Source organism: Tympanuchus pallidicinctus, unplaced genomic scaffold (genome assembly GCF_026119805.1).
Source record: "Tympanuchus pallidicinctus isolate F22 unplaced genomic scaffold, pur_lepc_1.0 scaffold31, whole genome shotgun sequence".
In the NCBI taxonomy this organism is placed as follows: Eukaryota; Metazoa; Chordata; class Aves; order Galliformes; family Phasianidae; genus Tympanuchus; species Tympanuchus pallidicinctus.
Window position 1 is genome coordinate 3,740,250 of NW_026294749.1, and position 25,336 is coordinate 3,765,585.

The 25,336-nt window shown below is 45.7% G+C and overlaps 1 protein-coding gene across 1 annotated transcript; it reads right to left on the minus strand.

Moving 5' to 3' along the window:
- Positions 1-395: 395 nt before the first annotated feature.
- Positions 396-22,244, minus strand: PXDC1 (PX domain containing 1). Its single transcript, XM_052697594.1, has 5 exons — positions 21,868-22,244; positions 11,624-11,715; positions 11,226-11,343; positions 7,560-7,671; positions 396-2,035 (listed from the first exon to the last, which is right to left on the minus strand). Exons 1-5 carry the CDS (start codon positions 22,121-22,123, stop codon positions 1,918-1,920), a joined length of 696 nt encoding a protein of 231 aa, XP_052553554.1. The 5' UTR covers positions 22,124-22,244; the 3' UTR covers positions 396-1,917.
- Between the last annotated feature and the right edge of the window lie 3,092 nt (positions 22,245-25,336).

The window sequence follows — 25,336 nt, forward strand, 5'->3', positions numbered from 1 at the left end:
TCAAAAGTCTGTTCAAAAAGCCTTGCACAAGTATGGACACATCCCCTTCTATTTCAGGAGTTTAATGTACAAAGATCTGCACGATGTTCAAAAAGGTTATGTGCCAGACTGGTTTTCAGTTAAGGTTGTAAAAGTGCAGAATTGCTCCACTGAACTTAGTGGTATTAAGCTACATACACCTATACACAAGATCAACAGTGAGGCTAAGAGCTTTCACATAAGCATGTAATGTATTGGCAGTTTAGGCAAGACATGCAGCACGGGAGAAGTTGTGTAAACTCAGCATTTTTTCAAAACTACAGGAAACAAAGAGGAATTGGCATGATTGTGAAAGAGTCTTCAGAGATGGAAAAAGAAAAAGAAAGAAGCCACATCTCAAGCTGCAGAAAGTGTACTGAAGGTGAGTTATATTTTATTTCATTTAAAATATATTTTAAAAACATACTGTGTAAAAGAATTGGGATTCTAAATAATTTATTATTTACATTAGCAAATGCTGTTTGACTGTTATTCTACAGATAGAAATGAGAAGTCTGCAAAGGAAGGGAGTTGTACCAACTTCTTCAGGACAACGTAAGCCCCACTACAAGGAAACATGTTCAAAACGTCCTCTTTCACGTTTCAATCCCTTCAATTTCATACTTGCAATTAGATCACAAAAAGCTCAATGGCAGGCCACGGCGGTGAGTGCTGAGCTCTCACTGCGACAGCTTGGAGATCACAGCACTCTGCAAGAGAGAGACCCCAAAGAGATTTTAACCTTCCACTACTCAGTAGTCAAGAGGCTGCAGGTTCCAATCCTGCTCGTGCTCCCACTGTCACCAATGCATTCATGTGACAACAAAGCCTGCCCCCGGCCCTGCAGGCATATCTCAGAAAGCCAGAAAGACCCTTTGAGTCAGGCAGGCCTGGGAGTGGGTGTTTTTCCTACTATTGTAGGCACGCTGTAGCTTATTGTTCTTTCTCAGTCCAAACACGCAATCTCATTGGCTTTCTCCCCATTCTCTGGGGAGAAACATACATAGGGAACTATCTCTCTGATATAAACAACTGTAAGCACCATTCACATTTTCTGGTCCACGTGACAAAATTCATATCCAAGCGCCTGTCTGTTGTAGCCTTGACCGCCCTTAGCAGGGCAGTTCAGCTTTCCCATCAGCTTTCCAGATCTTTGACATCATTCAGGTACCTAAACATTGTGTGTAGCCCATTGCAATGCCAGCTGCTGTCTGCTTTACTACTCGTGGAAAGAGGGAAAGAGTAGTCATCTCTTCAATGATTACATGAAAACCCATGATTGAAAGAAGTAAAGCAGTCAGCTTGTATTCTGTATCCTAGAGGCACTCAATGGTGTTTCTGACGTCTCGTGTAAGGCACCAGTCATCCGGCAGCTGAGCAAGAAGTGACCTGCAAGGCATCCATTAAGCAATTGCAGAGGGAACTGACAAAATTCAGCTGGTTGGCTTGCCTTCTCACTTACACAGCATAAAAAGAGTGGGCACGACATCTAGGGAAGTTTCTGGTGGTATCCTAAAAGAGGAAGCCTCAACTTGCACTGCAAGCCAAGAAGCACAGGTGATAGCACACCACAGCACGAGTTCTAGCGGCTGTATCAGAGCTGTAGTTACCACAGACATTGCAGAGATTTCCTCAAGTCCCAGGAGGCCTCTGCTGCCTTGTTTTCATGGAAAATGAGTTTGTTGTTCACAGTGAAGCAGCTACCTCCTTACAAGACGTCTCTGCAAGACACAACAGAAGGCCAGACTACAAAGCCAGCTTTGTGATGTACTTGCTGCAGCTTCTTAGCTGTTGGTCTTGCCTGCAGATCCTTACTCACTGAGATGCAATGCTGGAGACAGCAGAGCTTATGGACGAAGAGGTTGGCTGGATGCTGGCTGCCTGTGGCATTAAACAGTCTCAGTCCAGAATATCAGTCTCAAATGGGACCAGGTGGTAGTATGTCAAATTGGTGACATAGGCTGTTGGGTCATCACTGTCTTCTAGCTCTGAGGTAAAGTCACTCACACTTTCAAACCTGAGGAGAAATTAAAACAAAACAAACAAAAAAAGGCATTACATCATAGGGACATCCACAACTTCTCTGGGCAGCTGTGCCACTGCCTCACCATTCTCTGAGTAAAGAATTTCCTGTTAACATCTAATCTCCACTTTTTTAGTTTAAAGCCCTTCTCCCTTAAAACCATTTTCCTTTGTCCTACCATCCTCAGAATATGTAAAAAGTCAGCCTCCCTCCTATTAATAAGCTCCCTTTAAGTACCAGAAAGGGTACAATAAGTTCCCCCCAAGCTTTCTCTTCTACAGACTGAACAAGTCCAGTTCCTTCAGCCTGTCTTCACAGGAGAAGTGCTTCAGCCCTCTGATCATCTTCTTGACTCTCCCCTGCACCTGCTCCAACAGCTCCATTTCTTTCCTGTGCTGGGGGTCCCAAGCCTGGACACAATACTACAGCTGAGGCCTCACAAGGTCTGAGCAGAGGGGAACAATCATCTCCTCTGCCCTGCTGGCCACCCCTCTTTTGATGCAAAAAGACACTAATATTGATGAAAAAAGAAAAAAAAAAAAAAGTAATTGATATGAATTTTAAAAATTGAATGTAGATGGAATTTGAAGAAAAGTACTGGGGGAAAAGGAAAAGGCTAGAATATCTGGAGACTGATCCCCAGAAATTTTTGAGAGAAGACATTTCTGTGGGGGTCATTTGGAAAAAGAGCTGCAGGCAAGAATGTCTCTACCAGTATCTCAAGTTAAGTTTCTGAGTAAATTTAACACATGGACTTGCTTTACAGCAGAGCAGTGCTGCAGTAGCAGTACTCCTAATGCTGGTTTTCAGCTTGAGCTTTGCGAAGCTCAGTTTGCAAGGCAAAGATCTAGAGTCCCAGTTCTTTTTTCTGAAATCACCAGTGTCTCGCTCCCTCTCCTGGCAGCTTGAAATTAAAACATATGCAAGAAGTTCTCAAGCAAGTCCGTGAAAATCAACTGCGAATAGTGAAGTTACAGTTTCGTGACATCAGCCTACATATCATTCTCCTAATGCTGAAAGATCAGAAATTATATCTTCCATCACTTCTGTAAACCAAAATTCAGCACTCACTAAAGAGGGTTGAGATATAAGTGAAAAACATTGCCCTCTGTGTCCTTAAATAAACAGAAAACCTTCTTTGTAACCCATGGAGACAAATGAGCAAAGGAGTTGGCTTACAGTAAAACAAGAGAACTATTCCCTTTTACAGCTGTGCCGAAACACAAATACACAGCATGTTAGGAGAGCAAATACTCAATTTCTTTAGATAGCAGTCTGCACTGAAAGGGGCTTTTTATGACTTCTCTGCAGCATGACACAGATTCTTCACAGCACTTGTCATTATCATACCTGAAGCTTACATCTCATGACATCTAGTTACTATGTTCAGTTGAAGTTGACCTGGATCAAAAACACAATAAATTCATTTTCAACTCCTAGGGCTTTTCTCCTACTAACAAACGAATAATTTCCTGGGACACAACCTTTATTAGGCAGCTCTAGATACCTCTGGAATTAGAGCTTTCAGAGCCTAGAAAAAATGCACAGCAACTACTCAGAACTGATCCCATCCACCTTCTCATCGTACAGCCACGTTTATGAATCAGCTACAGGACAATGAGAACTACGGTGCGTGCACACAACTCATATTGTTCTCCCTGACTTTCAAAGCTACTAGTGTTAAGGAAGGAAGCAGCAAGTGAGCTCTGGAAAAGTGAGTCATGAAGTTGAGGTTCACATTCTTCCATTTTATTCTCACAGCATTTGGCGGTGTCATGAAATGCCTCGGTTCCCACACAAATGCAGAACGGAAACTGCCTTTGTATGCAGATTGAACTTGCACCTATGAAGTGAAAGGGTGAGAGTCTCCTCCCTGCATTTGTCTTTTTATAAAGACAAATGATCAAGACATATAGGAAACAATGACTATAGCATCCTTCCTACAGAGTCTCACTGCACTCCTTATGGCAGTTGGACTCCCGCAGTTAAATAATGCAATTGCAGATGTCCTTCTAACTTCAACTGAGAGAGCCCTAAGAATCAAGTACTTCAGAAGATCTAAAAAGACTGGTAGGATAAAGAAGCAGATAACATCTCCCACTCCTCCCTCTTCTCAAAACTCAATTTCTTGGAAAGCATCACAGCTTTTTGGATAGCAGAGTGCCTACATCCTGGAATGTATGGACATAGATGGCTCTGTCCGTTTTCCACACTCCTTCCTGGTTCTTCTCAATCCTAAACTATGAGAACCACAACTTTTTGAACAAAAACTCAGGGATTTTCTCCTGCAGTCCTGTTACTATGATCTTTACTTACAACCATGGAAAAACTCAGTGTCAACTGAGCTTCAAATGTTTACTGCCTTCATTTCCCTACTCCCTCCAAGTTGTTTGCTTGCCTGCATGCGTGGGAACACGTGCAGAAGGGATTTGACTTAGTTTCTGGCAGCTAACTCCCAGCTGATGTTGTGCTGTCTTACAGACCACTGGAGGCCCAGGAACAACGGGTTATGAAACACCAGTGGGGCAGACAGAATGACAATGCCAGAAAAGGAAGCAAGAAAGCTATTTGGACTCAGCTTTCTTTCTCTTGCCAATTATAGAAAATCAGACTTGCACCTGGAAGGCCACATAGATTTTGTGGTACTTCAGTCTTGCTGATAAGGTAGTACAAGCAGCATGTGAGATACAAAGCAGTGACATTCACATGCTGTGGGAAGGCAGAAAGCATTCCTTGCTGCTGGAAAGAAAGTGCATACACAGGAGTCTGCAAAGCAGTGCTCTGCAGTGCTTGGAAGAAACCAAACCCAGTAAATCAGAGTTACAGCTAGAAGCTGTGTACCACATAAAACTACCAACAGGTCTTTCCCTAAAATAAAGTTTACAGAACTCTCAACACATTATGTGCAAGCAGTACCTGAACAGAACTCCTTCCATTTAAGAATAAAAAGCATAGGAGAAGCATTTCCTTTTCTTGTCAAGCATAGGATTATTTTTTTTCTGGAAACCTTCTGCACCTAACTTTACCAGCTCCATGCTGCTTTTGCATTGCCACACATGAAAGTTTCTCCTGTGGACAACAAGATGCTTGCACCAGCACCACCACTGTCCTGAAAAGACATGCCTGTTACTGGAGCAAGTTTGCCAAAAAGGCAGCATGTCCAGTTCCAAAGCCTCTGCTGCCTGCTGCTGGCTGGAAAGACAGAAGTGCAAACAGCCCTGGCAGAGGAAGGTACTTCTATGTAACAAAACAAAGAGCTTGGATGCATTTATTTGCCACCTTTGCTTTGAGAAGCACTGCAGAGTACAGAAAGCATGTAACAGCTGCTTTTGCCACATGGAGGCTGAGCACACTGGGTTCACCACATTTTGCAACAATGTGGTATTCTGACAACCAAAATTAGAGAAAAAGAAGGAAGCAAAAAGCAATAACAGAGTAAGCAACTCCAGCTTGCAAAAACACGACAGTTTCTTTTGCAAGAAGTTTCAGATTTTTCAGGTGATGGGCCACTCAGTGGCTAACCCAGCGAGCAAGCCAACAGTGGCTAACCCAACAAAATCCAACAGTGTAGCAGGGCCTTGGCAAATGAATGCTATTGGGTGCTTCTATCAAAAAACATGCTTGCTTTGCAAAATGTCTGACTCAAGTACATCAGCAACCAAAACCCATACGGATTTTTACTGAAAGGAAAAACTCCCCATTTGAGGATAGACAAGTCCACAAGGAATTGATTTCAGAATAGAAAATATGAATTCTGTAAATCCAAATCTACAGAAAACAAAAAGGAACTGCATAGGGTTTTGAAAGGTTTATAAACTTTCTTTCTAGGTTACTAGTCTACACTTAAAAATACAGGAAACTTTTGTATTTAAAAATAATTCAGTCTTTACAAGATAGCTTTTCTACATGAGTGCCATTAATTACTTCCAGGCCACTACCTCCCTGATACAAAATACAGCTAAGTTTAGGTCATCATGTACAACAGACATTTAAAATGTATGAACTTCTTTGTACTCAATTTAACTTCCTTCAGGGGAGTTAAAATACAGAAGCACAAAGCTGAGCTGTTATTTTGGATTAATTTCTTCCACCACTGTTTCTGGGAATCCACACCTACCACCCGGTCTTTATCATATCAATATATTCCTGCCTCAGTATTTTCTGATGTGTAGGACAAACACTGGGATGACAACTAGACGACAGAAGTTTTCCATCCCAGACCAGCAAGTTTTCCTTGGGCCAAAGCATTCTTTTAAATCAATACCTTTTGAAATAATAAAAATGAGGCAGGATAAGGCCTTCTTTGGTAATCTGCTCTAATAATTTCATAGAATCACAGAGTGCTTTGGGTTGGAAGGGACTTTTAAGATCATCTAGTTCCAAGCCCCCTGCTGTAGGCAGGGACACCTCCTGCTAGATCAGGGAGACCATTTATCACTCTCGATACTAAGAGATGATCTACCAGGAGCTATCAACTTTAATGTCCAGACAGTGGCCTCATTGAATGATGTCCAGCTCATCATTTTGGCCTCATTAGTACAAGCGTATGAATTGAAATGCTGTTAGTAAGTTTTAGGCTCAAAACAGTAAGTGTTAAACACTCCTTCTTATAACAGGAAGACTTTGAGAAATTGCAGTGGAGCCAGATACATTTCAGACTCTGAGAAAATCTTGTCAACCTGTAAAGCCTTCTGCAGACTGGCAATGATCACATTTCAAACGTGACAAGATGAATTCAAAGATAAAGCCTCCATAAGGCCTTTAGTGCTCTGTTTCCATCATTTTGATTGCTCTAATGAAAACACAGGTCAATGTTTCTCATTGAAAACATTTAAATGCTTCATTACTTGAAGCTCACTGAAACATCAATCACTTTCCATGACAGAAATCAACAGGAGCTGACTTCCATCAGTACCCATCTGTCAATACAGCACTGACTTAAGACCTAAATGAAAGCCCTTCTGGTTACTGGTCTCTGGTCCAAAATATCTACACGCATTAGCAGGCAGAATTTACAAATAAGGCTAATCTAACATCCTTCCTCCTTAATGAAATACATGTTTCAGCAAGTCAAAGAGTGTAGCAACACCTGAGCAGCTGCCCAGCTTCCTTTGATAAAGAGAATGGTGTTTTGCTCCCCTAATAAATATTTGGGATAGTCTGTCTGTCGGGATCCTTCAGTTTCCACGTTTGGGCTCAAGTCATCTCTCTTCACAATCATGAGAGAAAGAAAAAGTTCCTCTGTTTTCACCTGGCAGGATCCCTACGATAGCCACAGCTTTTTTCTTACAGACAGGACCAAGTGAGGTCAATTTCCAGAGAGCCATTTTATCCATTTTAATGGAAAGAACTGTGAAGCCTCAGCTACCAGATCCAGTAATCTTCAACCAGTTAGAATGACAACTGCACCAGTCTTGCTCCTACTGAGAGAATAGCATCTTGCTATGGAAATAAAAAGCCAAAAAGTGACTGCTGATCTGAACCCTGACAGCATTACTCGTGGATAAACCACACTTACAAGTGTTCTGCTGAATCCACATCCAGGTGCTTCTCTTTTCCATTGGGTATACTGTGGTCAATGACTATTGTTTCAGTGTTCGCTAAACAAAATCCATTTGATCGCATGATTTCTGTCAGAAGAATAAAGAGAAACAAGATGAGAGTCCAAGAAACAGAAAGCTGGAAATAACTACACGTCACACATACTTGACATGGTTGTGAAAAGGGATGTAACACTGAACATCTGTAGAGGAAAGAAGAAAAAGAATTTGTTTCACAGCTTCTTACACCTACAGATTGCCAGTGCTTAAGCAATCCTATTCACATCATCAATTCCTGATACAGAGCATCTGAAGCAAGGGCCAGGTTTCAGTCCCACTATTGCCAGTGGCGAAATAGGCGTCACTTTTAGCAGAATGGGAGCCCATGCATACAGTTACAAACTACCATTTCTCATAATTGTGTTTTTACTGGACAGATTTCCAAGGCTTAAACAAGTTAAGCAGGAGGAAAAAAAAAGAAAAAGAGGAAAAAAAAAAAAGCCCATAACAGAAGAAAGGAAATGAAAAGATACATTCCAAATTATCTGAGCAATCATCATTAAGCTATGTAAAACAATACTGTCTTCTACGCTGCCCTCAATTCTACTTGTTTGTCATTGTGTAACAAGTCTCCAGTCCAGAACAGCTAAACTTACATCTAATTCCACTCACTAACTACCAGGGAAAGTGTTTAAAACTAAAGAGCAGTATCTGTTGTGAATAAGAAGTTTAACCATGTGGGTATTATATAGAAAGGCAAACTAGGCAAATCGCAAGGACTTTTTCTAATTATACAATGTCAGATGATGCTAGTGCCAACACAACAGGAATGTACTTCTCTAATGAGTGGGAAAGGAGAATGGAGAGAGGAATGAGGTAATTTTTAAGTGTACATTAGTATATTACTGCATAAAAGCCAAGCTAGAATTCACTTCCATATTCTTCTGAAGAAAGTCTGTATTGTGTTGCAACCTGCTTCAGCAGAATATGTTTGGGGGTGGTAAAGACAAAGAAAACAAGCAGAATGACTCATATTAAGCAAGCATCGTGCTGCAGAATACAATTTACACCATAAATTCAAATTCAGCTTCTATCAAAGAGGAGGGGCTTCTCCTCTTCCCCATCACTCAGCACTCTGAACAGGCCCACGCAATGGGCAGTTTGTTCTTTCAGAAAGCATAGAATTTGTTGGTCTGTTTTTCTGAGCCTGCAAGGCATGCAGAAAGCTGGACTATGACCAACAAGAATGCCATAATTTTTCCTACTGTCCTTGCCACGACCTAAAAATTACAGCATTTTATTGCAGTGCAAACCGCTTTGTTAACATTTACTGCCACCTACTGACAACACCGACAGACTCCAAAACCATTCCCCCCCCAGTGTGCAATTTTCAGATGAGGCAAATGTCATTTCATCATCAGGTTTTCACCTAAGTTCTAAAAATCTATTTGTGGCAACCAGTTAGATGATGACACAGACTACCACATGGTGCTTCTGAATAGCTGCGTAAGTCTTCCTCTGTTCTTCCTCCAATTAATTAGGTATGATTCAGCTACTAAAATCAATTTAGTTCACTTTAAAACAAAACATGTTATTATTCTGCAGACATGGTTTCCACAGCTCTTCTACATGCAGGCTGGCAGGAGGCTTCCCTTTACTGCTAGCCTGTCTCTCAGTCAGACACCCTGACTATGAACTTAGATTTCTCTTGATCCTCTTCTCTCTGTTGTATCCACCACACGCTGACAACCAGTGGAGACCAACCAGTGGATGTGAGCACAGTGCCAGCGGTTGGTGATGCATTTCAGCAGCAATGACAGTGGGTCACTTCTGCTGATGCAGATGTTTACAAGTGCAGCATGCAGGCTCTTCTACACTGCTGGTGAAAATGCAGAGTTAATGGGGGTGACTACGTTGAAAAATAGTGTTCTGTAGCTGAAAATTTGCCCTCTCGAATTGTGTTGTGCTCTTTATATTTGTTGTAATTTGCACAGAAATAAGTAGGAGACACTACTTTCAGAGTCACCTATGTACTGCTGGATCCCTCAATTCATAAAGGCAGGTGCAAGGACTCACTTTGCAGGCCCTGCTCTCACAGGGCAGCAATATATTTCGGACAGAACACAGTGAATATGTTCTCAGGGTTCAGTACTGAAAACACTTCCGGGTGCTCAGAAGCAAAGCATGTAAACCACATTCACCTTTGGAGGCTGACAAACGTCAGGAAACACACACATGAGAAATTTCACCTTCGATCTCTACATCAACTCAACACATCATCCAAAGCTCCCTACTCACAGCTGGAACATTAAACACACTTGTTGGCTTCTACCTCCTGGGCTCAAGGAGCCAGACCTGCACCCTTTGAGTATGGCCCCTGAGGCGCTGCTTGATGAGCACCATCCTGTGCTGCGCTGTAGCCTCTGCTCAGGGGCTCAATGAGAAAGCACCAGACTGACTGACAAGACCACATTTTTTGCCTAGGCACCGTGTTAGGCAGTATGCTTCAAGATAGTTATTGGTGGGTTCCTAAGCAATTTACCATTTAATTAAAAGAATATTTAACCCATAACTAATTTGCTTAGTACCAAAGCTCAGGATCACAAACGAAAATAGAAATCTACCCTGTTTATGAATCAATCCTTAAGACATACTGTCTACATCTTTAGCACGTTGACACGCTACCTAGTCATTAACCAAAGTATTGTTAGTACCTATGAAAGCTGATGTATTCCATACTAAAGATTTTATGCAGCTTGGAGAACTATGCAGTATTTCACTCTTATTTCACTCACCAAAATAAGCCCTTTTGGTGACACTAAAACTGCCACCTCATTGGATAGCTCGCAGACTGCAAGCTCCTAAGGAGAAATCTGCAGTTCCCATTAAGCCCAAAGGAAACTTTTCAACAGAGAAATACAAATCTGTACACACCAAATGTCCATATACCTTCTAACAACAGACAATAGCAGATTCAGTGGGGGTGGGCTAAAAGGACAGGCAAGTATAGAATGATACTGCTCTCCAGTTTACCCTCCAGCAGGCTGTGGTTTAGAAACTTGCCATTGTCTCCATTTGTGTCAGGTCTCAATGTACTCTTCATTCATTTGCTTGCTTAATTCCTTTTTGAAGTCATTTCCATGATATGCTATGACAATGACTTCACTCCCTAGCCAAGCTCTGGATGAAAACAGCAGAATACTTAACCTTTATTTTGTTTGTTTATAGCCTATTATCTGCCAGCTTTACTGGATAATTGATGTTATTATTTGGTGAGAACAACAGGATAACTAAACCTCCTCCCATTCAGTTTTGTAGGCTTCCATCATAACCCTACTGTTACCTCTTTCCAAAGTTTAAGTGTAGTTCTTTGACCTTTTTCTTGGAGAAGCCGTTCAATGACTTTAATCCCTATCCTTTATTTGTGTGTTTTAAGATTTAATTATTTCCTGTCTGAGATAGAGAGACCAAAATTGCACACACTGTGTTCAAGGTGCGATGTTTCTCCTTCTTTCTCTCCTAACAGTATTTAATATTCTCACTGCTTTTGCTAGTTGCTTGGAGAAAGAACAAAGAGAACAACAAATAAAGTAATTTTCATTCTTTAATTCTCGAGATGACTGTTGGAAGCAAACAACTCTTACCTGATATTTTAACTGGACTTTGAAAGCTTGGCTGAATTTTATGGACATTGTCATTCTTTAGAACTTGGTCCAAAGGAGATCTCTCAAAGAATGTGAGGACTACTTCAGATCTTGAATACTTAAAAAGAGAAAGAGACATCCGCTTTTATTACCAACACTTTGTTTTGTTTCTCTCCTCCCTTTACATCCCTTCCTAGTACAACAGAAAGACTTATTACAAAAATTGCCTGGAGACATCATTACATGGTTCTGACACTCAGCACTTCTCCAAGATATTCAGTGGATTGTTGCTTCTTTTACATTTTGGCACAGGCCATCACTTTCTAATCTGCATGCAAGTGTGTGCCACCATCAAGGCAGAGTCAAGCTGGGCTAAGTGTGGAGCTTGGCTTACTCACCTTCCATGGCATGTTTATTATAGTCTTCAGAAGCTTTTCCACTTCATTAAGTCTGGCTTCTATATCATGGGCTTCTTTTATTGTGATGAGCCCTAGAAACAAAGTAAACAGACCGTGGGCATAGGCTTCGTACACATTTTCATGTGTATACACACTTCAGCAGCCAGAAGCACCAACTCAAGAAGATGTGGAAAGAACTCAAATATTATGCCTTCCAGAAATAAGACTTCTAACCCACACTGATGATAAAATGTGTGCCCAAACAAAGGTGGGTGTAGTTACACAGTCTCAGGCCTGACACAAGTTCAGCTGTTTATGATCACATTTAGGAGCTGCAAGACAAGCAGAAGTAGAACCACCTACACCCTCACCCAGTTTTGCTACACAATATTGCCAGCAACAATAATCAAAATGCTGTTTTCTGCTTCCCAGAACCATGATTCATCCTTTTTCTGTCAATAAAAAGCAGAAGAAAACCAAAGAAAGCCAAAAAACACAACCCACAGATCAGATGAAAAGACAAAACACAAACTAAACAGAAGGCTTTGAGAGCAGACATGTAAATCCCAATGGCAAGTCGACAGATTTCTCAGTACCACATTCTTCAAGTGCAAAACAACTGTTTGGATTTTTTTTTTATTTTTTTATTTTTTTTAAATTACAGAATTATCACAGAGCTGCAGAAAAGACCGACATGGAAATTTTGTGGTCAGTTGGCCAGAATGATGCATTACAATGCTTCTAATTTTGAACTGCTCGATAGTGTGATTTTCAAGTGTAATATCACATTCCATATGTACACTCTGCAGGGCGTCCATAGCTTCCCTCTCCCCTAGCAAGGGCAGGGAAATCTACCACAGGCCATATGCACGTACAGGAAATAAGAGATGAAGCAAACCCCAATACCTGACATCTCTCTAACAGCCCCATTATTTCTGGTGTTGCAACTGCACTTGTTCTAATCCAACCACTGATTTGCCTCTACATGTGTGCAGTTTTTCCAGTGCATAACATACACACGTGGACTGAAATACCTAAGAGACTACTAAAGACCACAAGATTCACTAGTTAAAACAAATAAATGCATAAATAAAATGACTGAAAGTTGAAGCAGAAAAAGACTTGATAAACCGAAACCATCTACACAAAAATTGAAACAACAAAAAAAAGAAGAAACAAGCCAAAAGTAGCAAAGCAGTCTGTGAGAAGCCACCTCGATGTACTAAAATGCTAAGCGCTAAACTTGTCTAAGTGCAGTCTCCCTTGTGCACAACCATCTCTATTTAAAAGACAGAGGTACAGAAAGAGCTGCCAAACCCACCCAGTCTGGGGCCAACATTCATGGGATGTTTCTGCCTACATCAGCCCAAGCTGAGTTACTGGTGTGATGTGACCACATACAAACTTTCCTGACAAAAGCATGACTTTGGAGCTGCCAGCTCTCCTCAAATTACAGATCCAAACAAAACCAGACTGTCTCTGGAGCAGCCAGGCTTACTTGACAGTTGTCACACAAAATAATAAGACTTTCTATTGCTCGACATCCCTCATTTTGCATTTTTTCCTTTACATGAGCTTCTCTGACACCTCTTTGGCACAGCGTGCTCCGTCCTCTGACAGTAGAGACAGGCCTAGAAGCACAGCAGCGTTTCCTGATCCAGCTGGTGTCCACCACAGTCAAGTAGCTTCACATGGGTAAACATGAATTAACTCATCTGCATGGATCCACAGGTTGTGTGTTAGCTGGGTTGCGCTTGATGCCTCAGCCCAGACTTGCAGATCAGCACACTTCATCTTCCTAACTGCTGGGTGCGTGCAGGCCTGGGCGGCTCCACGTTGCCCCATCTGCAAGTATGTGCCTGTCCCACATCTGATGGAAAAGAAAAAAATACACCTCACCAACAACAGTGTGCAGTGTACACTGAGGAAAAGCAGCCAAGCAGTTGGGATTTTCTCTCATTAGTAATCAAGAGAGGCATCTGCAGCTCTGCACAGCCTTCCTGAGCCCCAGTGAGAAAAGCCAGGATGGCCAACAGCCCACAGCACCTCCACAGCTCACCCCAGGGGAGGCTTCACAGCTCTCTGCCTTCACCAGGAAATCCAGCCCCACATACTTCTTGCGTGGGCTGCTGGAGAGGCACCTGGCACACAAACCCACCAGGAAACTGGCATGGAACATTCCAACATCTAACACAGTAACCACTGTTTCCTACTGTAGCTTTTACTGATATCAAAACCAAAAGGCAGATAGCGTAGGAAGGAGAGTAAGTGATGCATCTGCAGGGACAGATGCCTGTATACATGCTGAATGGCTGTGGATGTGCAGCTCTGGGGTGCAAAGCTGCTGACCCACTGTGGTCGGTTGCAGGGAGCTGAGCTTGCTGGGGAGCGGCCTTCCTGTGTGGCGGCCCAAACACACAGAAACCACTTGACTGCCTATATATATGCTGAGCCCTGTAATTTCTTCTGCAAGAGCTACAGAGATTGTAAGGCTCTCATTTATCGTCAGTCTAAAAGGCTCTGTTTTTAAGAGTTAGCAGATGTGCCAGCGGTTTTCAACTCATCGTGGGCTGTGATCCCACAGCCCAAAGGACTGCTAACAGCCCAACATCTGCAATGCCCTCAGCCAGATGCCCGATGCACAGGCACTGGGAGGAGTACAGCCTGGTCCCTCCCCTCGCTTCCTTCCAGCCCTCCTGACTGCTTGCTGTCACAGGCCCCAACACAAATGTGCCATGATGTCCTGAGCAAGCATGTTGGTCTTGCTGTTCTTACATCGGCCACGTATGCAGCATGGCAGCCTGCAACTCCTCATGAGGAGAGTGGATGGGCAGTGCTGATCTCTGCTCACTGCTGACAGTGACAGGACCCGAGGGAACGGCATGGGGCTCCATCAGGGGGAGGATCAGGCCCTGGAACAACCTCCCCACGGAAGTAAACTGCTGGAGTTCAAGGAGCACTAGGGCAATGATCTTAGAAATATGGTTTGAATGTTGGGTGGTCCTTTGCGGAGCCAGGAGCTGGACTTGCTGATACTTATGGGTCTCTTCCAACTCAGGACATTCTGTGATTCTATGATCTGTATGGCAGCCACAGAGCATCCCGAAGCCTCTGTTTCTGTCTCTGCTCACAGACCAAAAGTGTGTGTCTATTTTTTCATCTTTCTGAGTGCCTTTCTTCAGACAGCTCACCCTAAAATAAAAGGGAAGACACTAACAAAGCAACCAGTAGCCCAGAACCAGTTGTGCTTTCTTCCACTTATGCCACAGAGCTGTGCTCAAAGCTGGGAAATCTCTCAGTGAGGTCATGGTGAAATGCTGTTCTCATGCCTTTCCCTCTGCCCTGACTGCTGGCTGACTGCTAATTGAAAACATGTGTAAACTCCTCCCAGGAAAACTTTGCTCTCTGTCTTGTTACCCCTACTGTGCTTAGACAATTAACTATCATTTCAAGTGATTTAAATACTATAAACACCTGTGTTTATAGGGCTTGAGGTAAACGGGAGCCTCGCTGGCTCCATTTTCTTTATTTATTTTACTACAAAGCTGTCTGCCAAATATGAGAAATCCCTAGGATTTTTTTTTCATAACAGAGCCCACATGCTGGGTCAAGGGAGGGACAATGCAGGCACATTGTGTGACCAAGAGTGGCACCTGCCCATACCTGGGATATTTGTTTTCAGCAGTGTTCTGCTGTGTGCACAGCCCCTGCAACCAGTGACCTAATTTTAGGGGAGGAAAACTCCCCTTGACATCTTCCCTGCCCCTTTCCTGACCAAGAGCCCCGAGCAGAGTCCTTAAGACTGGATGAACAGGATTTGCCCACAATTTGAAACCACGCAGACATAGTAACTTCACAAATAGCAACACATCTGTGGAAAAACACAGCACAAACAGCAGCATGGGCTGCAGCATCTTTCCTGCTGTGGGACCCTGGTGCCAGAGCAGCTGCAGGAGCCTTGCAAATCAGGCAAGCAGCTGCGTCTCTGGCACACTCGGCCACGGTGTGGGAGAGAGGCCCAGAGCTGAGAAGAAACAGGAAACGAGCTCAGCAGATGAGGAGCATGACCTGGGAGCCAGTTAGTGATGTCAGCATCCAGCCTTGACAGCCTGTCCTGTTGCTGCCCTATGAGCCACCAAGCCTGAGTCTGCAGCTAATGACATGCTGACAACCACTTCTAACACACCACACAGCTTGTTGTGAGACTGTGACGTGGCCCTGATGGCTGATGCCCTCGATGAGCAACTTGTCTCAGGAGTCCTTTAGGGCCCTCCAAAGAAGAGTGAATCCATTCCTAAATCAAGTATTTATCATAAATCGTTCCTTGGTGATGACTCAAAATCATCTGTTTTCCTGGAGAGGTGTTACTATGTACAAACTGCTATGTGTGCATGACCTCAAACTGTGGACAAACCTTGTTTCTCCAGTCTGGAGGACTCCCCTTGAGGCTTTTATAAGGAGAAGAGCAAAGAATAACAAGAGATCTCCTGCTTTCTCCAAATTAGTTATAGAATCATAGAACCATAGAATCATTAAAGTTGGAAAAGACCTCTAAGATCATCTAGTCCAAAAGTCAACCTACCACCAACACTGCCCACTAAAAACTTCAGCAAGTATAGGTGACTGAGCAAGAACAGAAGTCAAAGCATATTTTTGAAGATATGTGCAAGATGGAATGGTGATGCTATTAATACTATGTATTACAGTATGCACTTGAAGATTAAAATATTGCATTGAGCTCTCCTCACCTAATCTTCTCCCCAACCCCTGTGAGGAAGATGGCAAAGTAGACAGCAAAGTGAAAAAAGAAATAGCAGAGAAATACATGCAGAAATCTCAGTGCATTTTGCTGAATCTCCACTGCAGTGAAGATTTACGGCCTATAGACCCTTATCTTGAGCCCACCCTTATCTTTCGCACAAGTCCGTGACTGGTAATTATGGATTACAGATCTTTAAGGAAGACACCTAAGCTGTCTTGCACAGATGACTGCTACTCTGGACTCTCTCCTGACCAGATTGTATGGCTTCAACCAGAGATATGCTTCTTTTCCCCACTTGCAGTATTTATTAATACAACAGTGCTCAATCTTTTATATCTTTTACCCTCATTACTTCTTCCTTCCCTCAGATAACTCAAACTCTTGTGTATATGCAAATAGAGCCACGTTCCAGGATGAGGATAGAGCAAGAAGGTCCCAGCCACGAGGAGGTATTTGCTATCACAAAATGATGTACAACGGAAGGGACTACAGGCCATCAGCTGGTCCAATCCTCCATCCAAAGGAGGGTCAGACCAAGTTACTCAGAGCCACGTTCAGTGGACTTCTGGATATATAAATGCTGCTAGAAGGACAAAGGAATATTCAGAGGCAAAAAAAAAAAAAAATCCACCAGAAAAAAAAACAAGATGGGAAAGATTGCTTCACACAACATTTCTTCAATAATTCTGCAAAATAACTCCACAGGAGTCCATTCAGTCCAAAGATATGATAAGATCCAGAGAAGGGCAGATAATTAGAGGCAATGAGGGATACTGGAGCTCCAATTACAAGAGACCAGGACACCACTTTTCTCCTCTCTGTGGGTGATTTATACTGTCTTCTAGGGCATCTGATTCTCATCACATGGAATAAGATCCCAGAGCTGTGTCTGTGGTTTTAGTCAGGCAGCACTTGTCTGATGCCTCTTCCTTAATTCTACTGCTCTCATCTCTTAGGGAAGACACATTTGCCCCTTCCCACACAAGAAAATCCATTCCACTTCATGCATATGACAAGCCTCTGCAGTCCCTGAAGCTGTTACAAAGGGTGTGCTATTCATGCAGTATCGCTGACGTGGTACATCTTGGTGGCATTAGTCAGGGAGCAGAGAAAAAGATACGATGGAGTTGAAAAGAGGGATGCAGGAGGATGGATTGGAGTTTGGACTTTGAAGATATTGAAATCAATCTGTTAGACACAGAAAGACAGAGAGTTTTCACAATCTTGAATGCTCTTAGCTCTAGCACAAGCAACCGCTTCCTTGACAGATCACACAGAACAAATGTAAAAACACGGATGGCACAAAGTACAGCTCAAACTGTCCCAGTGACATCACCCAGAGCAGGGGCTGTGGCCGTGGCCATCTGAGGGCCCTGGTACACTTCTCAGTTAAAGCTGAGCAGCCCAGACCTCCAGCTGCCAGGCTTTTCATGCAGGGTTGGGAGACAGGCAAACGGCACCTCCCAGAGACAGACCTCAGCGGATAGCCCTTTGTCACTGAGCTCCTGTCTTAATGCTTGATGAGCCACAAGAAACGAGATGTCCAAGAAGCACAAGATAAAAGTGAGCCAAGCAGTCAATGCCTAATGAAAAATGCAGGCTCCTACAGCCACTTTCAGTGCTGGTTTCTTATCAGGTGAGACCTGTCATCAGAAAACAACCTCATTTCCATTCCTCCCCACCAAAATCCCCCCATACACGTATTGCCTCAGTCCACCACAAAAAGGCAACTTGTGCTCAGCTTTATAACAACACGGCAAGCTTCGTTTATCTCCAGCATTACCGATGAACCATGAAATTCAGCTAATAAAAAAACCAATCCCAGAAGCCCCAAACTCAATTTCAGTCTCACAGCACTGCTAGAGTCTGATAACCGAGAGCAGCATCCTTTGTCGGCCAGACAGATGCTCCGAGTGAGCCCCACTAATGAACTGCTGACAATGTCAACAATGGGAAGAGCACAATAGATGCAGTGTATTTATCTGCATTGTCACAGCACCCAAACAGCTGCTGTCTGTGGAAAGCACTATGCTGCTCCTGTGGAGTTCCCTCTCTGCATAAATCACGCTCCCAGATGGCCCTGTAAACAACAACAGTGTAATGCAGCATATAGAAAACTGTAAGCTATGAATACAGCATTCGTAGCAAAATATGCAGGAAAACATAACATTCCCAGGCGGCTCTTCAGGAACTCTGCTCTGCACAAGGCCTTTAGGCAGCCCTGCAGGATTTCCCAAGCACTTCCTGGCACATCTTCCTGGTGATGCAGGAAAGAGATGGAGCTCGGCATCAGCCACCAGGAAGGGCTGCCCAGGGGCTGCTGCAGGAGAGGGGAGAGTTGCTCAGTGCTATGAGCGTGCTGCACACAAAGCTTCCATAGGAAGGCTCCTCTGCGGTTGGACAGCTTTTATGGTTGGACAAAGGTTGCGTGCCAGCGCAGCAGATGATAAGAGAAAAGCTCTGGGGAGCTACAGGTAAACCCTGGTGGCAACAATCAGGAGAGGGAAACCTGAAAGGGAAGAGAACCGAAAGGTCTGGAGCTGTCAGGAGTTGGACTCGATGATGCTTATGGGTCCTTTCCAACTTGGGATATTCTGTGATTCTGTAATTCTGTATTCTATGCCTGCACTGAGGTTGGGGCCAGATGTACGACTGCACTGAAGCTCCATCAAGCCTTAAGATAAATCTTTTCCAAGAATCTCCAGAAGTAATATTTAGAGAAAACAGAAGGCTAGAAAAAAAAAAAGAGTTCTTTCCCAGATTAATACTTCACTTCCAGCATCTATTGGGTCTGTCGTAACTACTGCAAAATCACTGATTTTGACTCAGCTTCCAGGTCCACAAGGCTGTTTTTCTCATAAAAAAATATAAATACAAAAGCAGTTCACTCAGCATACAGAAACAGACTAGTGGCATTAAGAGTGAGCCAGCCCATGCTTTTCTGTGATCTTCTTTTGTGCACTTGCCTGGAGGAAGGGAAGGGCACATTTCAGACACAAATCAGATACCAGCAGTGAATCATACTCAGTCACACTGCAGGTAGGCACTTACCAGGCCCTTTTTACTGGCTCCCCGGCTTGCCTCAAGTTGGCCCTCCGCATCACAACGCACTCCAGATGTGTGCGTGGAATGCACTTTGCCACATGGTGTTGTCAGTTCTTAAAGGTGTGTCACAACACCCAGGGCCTCCTCTTCCCTCCTACCAAGGGATGGATAAGGCAACAACGGGTGCAGAATGTCATACTTCCCATCCCCTCCTCTGCAAACACCCACACATCCAAGGAAGAGGAGTGAGTGCACAATGGTAACAACTGGTTCCTGCTGATACTGCTTACATTTAAAAAATAATCATCTTTCTTTGTAAAGGAGTTAGAAAGGTGAAAAAGCTCAGTCTTGCACTCCTCATATCCCTCACATGCAGCTTACTGTGGCCTGACCCAGCCGTAGGATAATCCTGGCTCTTTTAATGCTCCTTAAGCAAATCTGTAGGAATACTGGACTCCTTCAACGCAATGCAAGTTTAGTTTGCAACATTTTACCACTTCCTCCAGATAAAAGGCACAGCTAATATTCAGATTCCTTCAGAAAGATAAACACACACATAAGCATACATTTCTTATGCATATACATGACGTTTGTATGCATAAGATGAATATATGAAAATATACACACAGATGTATATGACTGAATGCTCACACACAAGACTGTGCTTTCACCAGGTGTTTTTGTTGGGTTAAATATACTGAGCTTTGGATCTCTGCCTTCAAACAGAACATGAAGAACCCACGCATACCCCAGAGGTTTCCTAAGGGCCACCTATGCATCACGCAGTGTGCGCTCACAGCCAAGTATCACTGGCATCAGCATCACTTAGCCAAACAGGACTCTTATTCAGGTTCAGTATTAGGAATTCTTCTCAGAAAGAGTGGTGAGGCACAGGAACGGGCTGCTCAGGGAGGTGGTAGAGTCACCATCCCTGGAAGTGTTTAAGGAAAGAGCAGATGCAGTACTTTGGGACATGGGTTACTGGGTGATAATTGTAGCAGGTGGACAGTTGGACTGGATGATCTTAGAGGCCTTTTCCAACCTCAGTGATTCTACAGTTCTGTGATTCCGTGTCCCAGCATCACGCAGTTACACAGGCTGTGGGCAATCACTTTAGAGCACAAGCACACTCAGCAAAGTCATTTTCTTTAGCAGAGGAGCAGCTTCATTTCAAGGAGTATTACTGAAATTGTGAAGCATGCGGCGACTGCTGAGAAGCCATTCCTGACTGTACTCTGTCTCTGCTGCAGAGTGAACCCCCACCTCCTCTCCAGGCTGAATAGATTACCATCTGCTTCTATTAGCTTCCCATTTTTCAAATCCTGGACTGATGATTCGCTCACTGCAGACTCTACCGGGGTCTGCTCCCTAGGGAAAGGTGGGTGAAGGTTGCCAGCTCCGAGTCTTAGGGAAGAATCGAAGATGCTTCCTCTCGCATAATTTGCAAAAGCAAAGTTTGGAGGCACTTGAGAGAGGCAAAAAGGGCTGCGGGTCGCCTCTGCAGGGGACCAGCGGGGACTGAACTCCGCTCCGCCGCCCCCAGCCCCGGCCGCCTGCAGAGGGCAGCCGGCACCGCCGCGCCGCCGGGGCGATGCCGCCGCCTCGGGATGCGCCGGGACCCGGCACGGAGCGGGGTCCGCTTTGCCCCATTTAACCCCCGGTGCGCGGGGTGCCGCTGCCCCCGGATGGCGAGGCTCGGAGGAGGGCTTCTCCAGCTTCGGATATCCGCACATCGGATACCGGCTTCTCCCCGCTCCCGTTCAGTCGAACTACCCGGACAGTTGGGGAGACTGGAAAGCTGGAAAAGCGCACAAGATAGATGCTCCGTGCCGCCCGACACGCTTGATATAATTCAGAGCCAAGCGCAGCGTTGTCATAGAAAATATTCCCCAAACGTCAAACGCATTAAAAGCGGCCCCAGAGCGGCCCCAACCCTTCCGAGCGCGGTTCGCACCCCCGGGCTGCGTCACCTCCTTCGGAAACCGAAAGGCAGAAGGAGTGCGGCGCGGACTGCTCTGCAATACTGGCTTCGCAGAAAGTTATGGGAGGAATTGCGCTCGCTCCACACTCGCTCCGACCACTGCCAAGCGACGCAGCCTCTTTTTTCTTCCTTTCTTTCCCCCCCCACCCCTCCCACAGTCCCCGTGGCAAACAACACGCCGACACGCGGGGGCTGTCCGCCGCAGCCCTTCTCCCGCAGCCCCACGGGCCCTCCCCGGAGGCACAGAGGGGCAGGGACCTTACGCCCGCAGAATCCATAATAATAATAAAAACGGCGCAATGCGAACCAGCGGCCCGGGAGGAGTTTCCGACCGCGAAAGGCCGCCTCCCCGTCGCGCCCCGTCCCGTCCCGCCGCTCGCCCCCTGCCCGCCCTGGGGACACCCGCCCGCCCTGCTCGGGGAAGGCAGCGGGGGAGAGGCGAAGCCGTGCCCGCACCTTGGAGCAAAGGGGAGCGGGAGAGCTCGGGCCGGTCCTCGGGGAAGGAGTCGAGAAGGCGCTTGAAGAGGCGGCCCAGGTCGGAATAGCTGCGGTGCAGGTAGAGGATGTTGCGGTCCGACCACTCGGTGCGGATCTCGTAGAACTCCTCCTCGTCGCCCCGCCGGCTGATGATGAGCCGCCGGATGCCGTTCACCCAGCAGCCCCGCACGTACATGTTCACCAGCGAAGTGCCTTCGAACACGGCCGAGGCCATCCCGCCGCCGGCGGAGGGCGAAGCGAAGCGCCCCGCCCGCCGCCGCCACCGAGTTAAGGGGAGGAGGAGGAAGAGGAGGAGGAGGAGGAGGAGGAGGACGGGGGGTGCCACTCGGCGCACCCCCCGGGGCGGGGGAGCGGGGCGGCCCGGCCCCTTCTGCTCCCCCCCTCCTTCCCGCTGCGGGAGGGCTCAGACCCGCGGGCGGGCAGCGAGCCGGGGGGGCTGCGCCCCGCACCCCGGCCCCCCTCGGCCCTCCTCCTCGCCCGCCCCTCCGCCCGCAGCTCTGCGGATCCTCCTCTTCCTTCTCGGGACGGTTTCGCAGACGCCACAGACATGACGAGGAAATTTTTCCCCCTCCCAGTGACCCTAGAAGTTTTTATTTTTCTTTAAAAAAAACCAAAAAACAAAAAACTTTCATCCCGGCCGCTGAGGAAGGAAGCGGAGGAATACGCAGCGCACACCGCCTCCGGCTGCGCCGCGCTGTCAGCGCCCAGCACCGCCCCAAGGCAGCCCCAGTGCCGGAGGGGAGCGGGAAGGCGGCACCGCTGGGGGCAGAGTGCCGCGACACTGGGGAAAAGAGGGACAAAGAGAGGAAGCAGAGGGGCTCGGGGCTTGCTCAGCCTCCAGATGCCCAGGGGCTGCAGATGTGTATGTGGATGAAGGCGAAACCAATGACAGCATGCGGTGACGCGGGGTGTGTCGCCCGGGATGGTGCCTCTGTGGGCTCCACTAGGAGCATCCCGTGGGAGAGGAGCTCGGGGCATGGATTCCCGGCCTGCTATGACCCAGGGAAGGGAAGGCTCTACCTTGATCAGTAACATCTTTATCAGTGACACAGATGATGGGATGGAGTGCCCCCTCGGCAAATTTGCGGATGACATCAACCTGAGTAGTGCAGTTGGTACGATAGCAGCAACTGGGATTGGGATGCCATTCAAAGGGACCTGAAGAAGCTTGAAAGTTGGGCTCAAGTGAACACAGTGAGTTTCTATAAGGCCAAGTGCAAGGTGTTACACCTGGGTTGTGGCAACCCCAGATTCCACAAAGTGGAAAAAGAATTCAAGAGGGACTTGGGGGTTTTGGCTGATGAAAAACTTAACATGAGCCAGCAGTGTGAGCTTGCAGTGTGGAAGGCCAATGGTATCCTGGGCTGCATCAGAAGAGGGGGGGCAGCAGGAAGAGGGAGGAGATTGTCCCCCTCTGCTCTGCTCTTGTGAAGCTCCATCCGGAGTACTGTGTCCAGGGCTGTAGTCCCCAGCACAAGAAAGACACAGAGCTGCTGAAGCGGCTCCAAAGGAGGACCACAAAGATGATCAAAGGGCTGAAGCACTTCTCTTAGGATAGTTTGAGGGAGCTGGTTTGTTCAGCCTGGGGAAGAGAAGGCTCTGGGGAGACCACAGTGCAGCCTTTCAGTACCTAAAGGGAGTTTATAAACAGGAGTAGGACTGACTTTTTACATGGTCTGATAGTGACAGGACAAGGGGGAACAGTTTTAAAGTAAAAAGGGAGATTTAGGTGAGATGTTAATAAGAAATTCTTTACTCAGAGGGCAGTGAGGCAGTGACAGCTGCCCAGAGAAGCTGTGGGTGTCCCATCCCTGGAGGTGTTCAAACCCAGGTGAGATGGTGCCCTGGGCAACCTGAGTTGGTGGGTGGCAACTCTCCTCACAGCAAGGGGGTTGGAAACGGGAGGACTTTGAGGCCCCTTCCAAACTAAGCCATTATATGATTCTATGATTCCAGCCTGCAGCATTTTTGGGGAGGTCAGAGGTCATTGTCCTCACACGACCTAATATCAAATTTAAGTTAATTCTGGCTACCATGGCACCCATGGTTCATGAGACCAGGAATTCACATGTAACAATGCAGGGGCTGTTCAGCCATTTGGAAGAATTGGTGGAAGCCGGAGATGAAAACACCGTTAAAGATGTTGACCAATGAATGGTGTTTGGTCTTTATGGTAAACCAATTCCAAATCTACAAGTGCAGTTATGTCCCACTCTTCCTATTCAAATACATAACTGTGTATTTCCTTAACTTCTTTGTCATAAAATTGGTCTTACTTCCATTTGAAGCACAATCAGATGGAACGAATGCACTCAACGAAGCCCTTCCAGAAGCACACACGCACTTGGTTCCTGCAGCCTCACTCTGCAGCACCTGCAGCCATTTCTTTCATGAAACCTGAAGCTGTAAAACCAGGACTTGAGATGTTGAAGCAGATGCTGGGGAGCAGAGAGTCCCCAGACTGCCCTCACTGTGGCTGGGCTGGGCCTTGAGCTGTCCTACAAAGCCTGATAAAGGGAGCAACCTGGGGCACAGGCTCTCCCTGTGTTCAGTACACAGGCCCACCCACTTCACCTTGGCTCACCACAAAAGGGTTCTCACAGCCCCATTGGGCTTGACATCCCACATTCAGCAGATGCAGGCCCCTTGGAATATGCAGTGCAACTTTGCAGGAAAGGAACCGCTGCAAACCTTTGTCCTGCAGGAGGATCTTGACACAGTTCATTTTGTTCAAGATGGGCTTTTCTAAGCTCTCCTCTTGTTCCAGTACTAGGTGGTCTCCCCAGTCCTTTTGTGCAAAAAACAACATGAGAAAATAAAATGCCTTCTCTTCTGAGAGTTGCTGTAGAAACCTGAAATAACCACAGATCTGAAAGAAGTGAAACTAATAGGAAGAGAGCTGCAAGGCTTGTTGGAGTTCAAAATGCATCTGGACAACACTCTCAGGCATATGGTGTGATTTTTGGGTGGTCCTGTGCAGAGGCAGGAGTTGGACTCAAAGATCATTATGAGACTATGATTCTATGAAGGCCGAGTCCCTTTTTAAAAAGATGTCAGCCTTGAGTTGCTTCTAACTATGCACATGGCTTCTGCTTGCTCTTATTGGCATTTTTTGCCTTTGCAATGGAATGAATGTTGCTGTCATCAGCCTGCCCACAAGCATATGCAGCCCTGTAGAACCTCTGAGGCTCCAGCACCTCACAGAGCTCTGGCTGCAGCTGGGTTCAGCAGGGCTTTGGCTAGGAGTTCTCCACTTCTGCTGGGTAATGGCTCAAGCATGGAATGGCTGGTTCTGTTTTTCTCTTTCAGTCTGACTGCTGCCACCCTTCCAACTCTATTATCAAGCAAAAGCCTGTCATGCTTGCACATGAAAAATGAGCTTGCACCAAAATTTTTCCTTCCAAAGAACTTGGAGTTGACCGAGATC